This window comes from Brachypodium distachyon, chromosome 1, assembly GCF_000005505.3.
Source record: "Brachypodium distachyon strain Bd21 chromosome 1, Brachypodium_distachyon_v3.0, whole genome shotgun sequence".
NCBI lineage: Eukaryota > Viridiplantae > Streptophyta > Magnoliopsida > Poales > Poaceae > Brachypodium > Brachypodium distachyon.
Window position 1 is genome coordinate 14,320,643 of NC_016131.3, and position 3,370 is coordinate 14,324,012.

Sequence of the window (3,370 nt, forward strand, 5' to 3'; positions counted from 1 at the left end):
AAGACATTCCATAATCCGAAAATGTCATACACACAGATCTGCATGCTATGCTGAAACTCATAGTCCTTGGCAATCGAGATTGAGAATGATGCAAACAATACAGTACCAGTAAACATAAAATAAAATCAACTTGAGTGATCAAACTCTAAATTCTTAAACAAACTGATACATGATCAAAACCTCCCAAAATTCTTAAACAAACTGATAACATTAAGAAAATAAAGTGTTAAACATTAAAACGGCATGCTAAGTCTCAAACAAACTGAGATACAAAATAATCAATCTCTTTGGAAATAAAATCAATAAGCAAACTAAGTCGATATTCTTAAAACCTGAGAATTGTAAGCATGGAACTACTAGCTAGACTCGACCATAGATGCTGGCTGCCGGCGCCACCATGGTCTTGCGCCCGCTCCACTTGACATAGGAGGTGATATCATCGAGGAAGCTACCCTTGGGAGCTTCGATGACCTGGCTATTATTGTTCCTGGGCGACAGACGCCGCACAAAGAACCTAGGGTGACCATTGTGCTGGAAGTAGATACTGTTGTGCACGATGGTACCCGGAGCCGACGCCGACGCCGGCACGACCAGCGCGCCGCAGTAGTTCCCGACGAACAATGCACGCTTGCCGATGTTCCTCACCGGCACGAGCTCCCTGGCTTCGGGATCCAGCCGGAACACCTCGAACTCCACCGTGTAATATCTATCATCCTCCCGGCGTGCTTCTTTTTTGAAGTAGAGCCTGTTGATGATGACCAGCAGGCGGCCGGCACCGTCGTCCGCCATGTGCACGACGGTCTCCGTGTCTATCTCCGGCCACGCCGCGGCGCGCCGCAGCCTCCGCATCGAAGGCTTGTCGAGGTCCACGAACATGAGCCCGTCCGTGTCGGCGAAGTACACCGTGCCATTCAAGGAGAAGGCCGAGCACAGCACGGTGCCTCTGCTGACCATCTCCCAGTGGCCGCCGTAGAGCCGGGCGGCCACGAGGCGGTCGTCACGCCCCAAGTGGAGCACCACAGTGTGGTCTCCGACAAACCCGGCCCCGGTAACTTTGCAGAGCTCATGGAATCCCCTGTCCAGACGCCCCGTCCTGGTCCGGCTCATCACGGGCTCCACGGAAGGGAGATCCGCGGTCTGGCCCGTGATCGGGTTCAGGAGACGAATGGCGGCCGTGCAGTCGTTGATTAGGACCATGATGCCGCCGGGGGCGCCGCTGGAGCTCGCGGCGATGGCGTGGCCGGAGATGGAAGGGAGTTGGACGACGTACTTGGCGCCGTTGGAGATGTTGACCATGCGGCGCCGGGCTTCATTGTCGTCTCCGGCGCGGTCGTCGGCCGGGAGCACGATCCATTTCCGTGGGTGGAAGCGCGGGTCAAGGATGGAGGAGAGCTTGGGATCCTCCGTGTTCTTCCGCCATGGATTGCAGGTCGCCCGGATGTGGACGTAGTCTGCTACGTCGTTGGAGAGCGCGTGCTCCGCGATCCGCTGCACGTAGGACTTGTCCAATTCTGCCCATTTCCTCCTATTACATATGTTAGACACACACGGGATTAGCTTAGCTAGTTTGTCTTCATGCATGCATTCCAGTATGAAATTGAAGAGATCAAATTAACATAGGAGTATATCACATAGGAGTATGAGGTTAATTCTTACCAGCCGGAGGCGGGGTTGCCGGGGATGGGCGGCGGAACGGCGGCGGCGGACTGGGGGCGGCGGAGAAGGTTGGCTGCCATGGATGGAGCTTGCGAGGGGTGGTGGCGGCGCTCTTGAATGGGGCAGAGGATTTGTGCTAGGGCTAGAATGGTTGTTGCTCGGTGTGGGGTGTTGAGCTATAGCGGTGCTGCTTATATAGGAGTTGGCCGGAGCTAAAGAAGAAGGAAACACGGGCTGATATATCTCTTCGCGCTAAGCTAGGTAGGGTTTAATGGCCGGAGGTAAAATGGAAGGAAGGAAATGCAGGGCCGCGTCAGCCAGCGGATGGAGTCGACCGTTGGATCTTTGTGGTTATCCGGCTATCTCCATTCTGCGCGCCAAGTTCAATTCCTCCGCGCGCGCCTTGAAAAATTCTTGGGCCGTTAATCCTGCCTTGCAGGCCCATCATCCTAGATAGCTGGATAATGGCCGGAACGTGAAATGAGCCTGCTACGTACCTTTTTTTTAGGGGAGCCTCAGCCCGCTACGTACCTCATCTGAGTCATCTCTCGTTAACGCCCTAAAACGAACGCTGTCACGTTTGAAAACAATTGGAACAGGACAAGGCTGCCGGCGCCAAAGCAGCCAAAGTATTGTTGCGTCAATTTTGATGACCTAACCTCAGGCTTAATTTAGCAGAAGGACCAAAATTGGTGAAGATACTATAACCTTAGTATGTGAACCAAACAGGCACACAATGGTTGTCTTTTTGGGGCGCAAAATATTCACTGGTGACTGGATCGTTAATGATGAATGATGATCAGCTAGGATGATATATTGTCTCGACGACTATATATATATGGCAAACATGGTAAAACCTTAGTGTTCCGAGGCACAAAAATTACTCACCGACGAGTAATTAATTACCAAAGTCTAGGATGATATTGTTGGTGACTAGGATGACGATAGGCCGGGTTGCATTGATTTAAACATTAAAATGTATTAAAATGTCAGGTCATGCTCCCGAGTAAGCAAGTTTGGTGTTTATTTTTCATTACTTAACCTTAGGCTTAGTTTAGCAAATTGTCGGCAAATGTGGCATATACTTCTATTCGTGAACAAAGAAATTAAGGTACCGAAGATTAGTTTCTTTGTAGGGCACAAATATTACTCAGTAGGGACTCATTAACGGCGTGTACAATGATATTGCGACTACTAGGATATGATAAGAATCATTGTAATCTATACATTAATAACGATAAGTGGTGCTTCCAAAGTAGCAGTGTTGCGCCGCCTTTACTGACCTGGCGACCTTAGAGCTTAGTTAGAAAAAAATTATGGCATGTTATAAACTTAATTAGTATATGAGTCGAACAGGTACTCATTAATTGTCTTTCCGAGCAGTGTCGGGAGCTAGGATCTTTGCAAGCCTAGGGCTAAATATAAGCTATAGTTTCAACATGACAGGTGGAAAACATAATTACATACCAGAAGCCTATGGCTACGCCTTTATAAATTCATAAATTTGAAAAATTATTATCGCATTTCTTATCACGGAGTAGTAATTTAGCTAAGCATGGTCGGGTACGTAAAGCTCCCCTTGCCCTAGGCCTATATCCGTCCCTGTTTCCGAGGCACAAAATTACTCATTTGGCGACTAGCTCAATAACGACATCAAGGATGATACAGTCATATGTAACCTACGTATAAATAACTCATGCCATTCTTCCGAAGC

General features: G+C 49.1%; 1 protein-coding gene across 1 annotated transcript; it reads right to left on the bottom strand.

Moving 5' to 3' along the window:
• Window positions 1-360: 360 nt before the first annotated feature.
• On the bottom strand, window positions 361-1,736 carry LOC112269777. The gene is made up of 2 exons (XM_024456888.1): window positions 1,657-1,736; window positions 361-1,525 (listed from the first exon to the last, which is right to left on the bottom strand). The coding sequence occupies exons 1-2, from the start codon at window positions 1,734-1,736 to the stop codon at window positions 361-363; spliced, it is 1,245 nt and encodes a 414-aa protein (XP_024312656.1).
• Between the last annotated feature and the right edge of the window lie 1,634 nt (window positions 1,737-3,370).

Excerpts from the sequence above, each read along its gene's own strand:
- LOC112269777 (XM_024456888.1), bottom strand. The coding sequence starts at position 1,736 with ATGGCAGCCAACCTTCTCCGCCGCCCCCAGTCCGCCGCCGCCGTTCCG. Across the intron at positions 1,526-1,656 it reads GGCAACCCCGCCTCCGGCTG|GAGGAAATGGGCAGAATTGG; the intron begins GTAAGAATTAAC and ends CATATGTAATAG.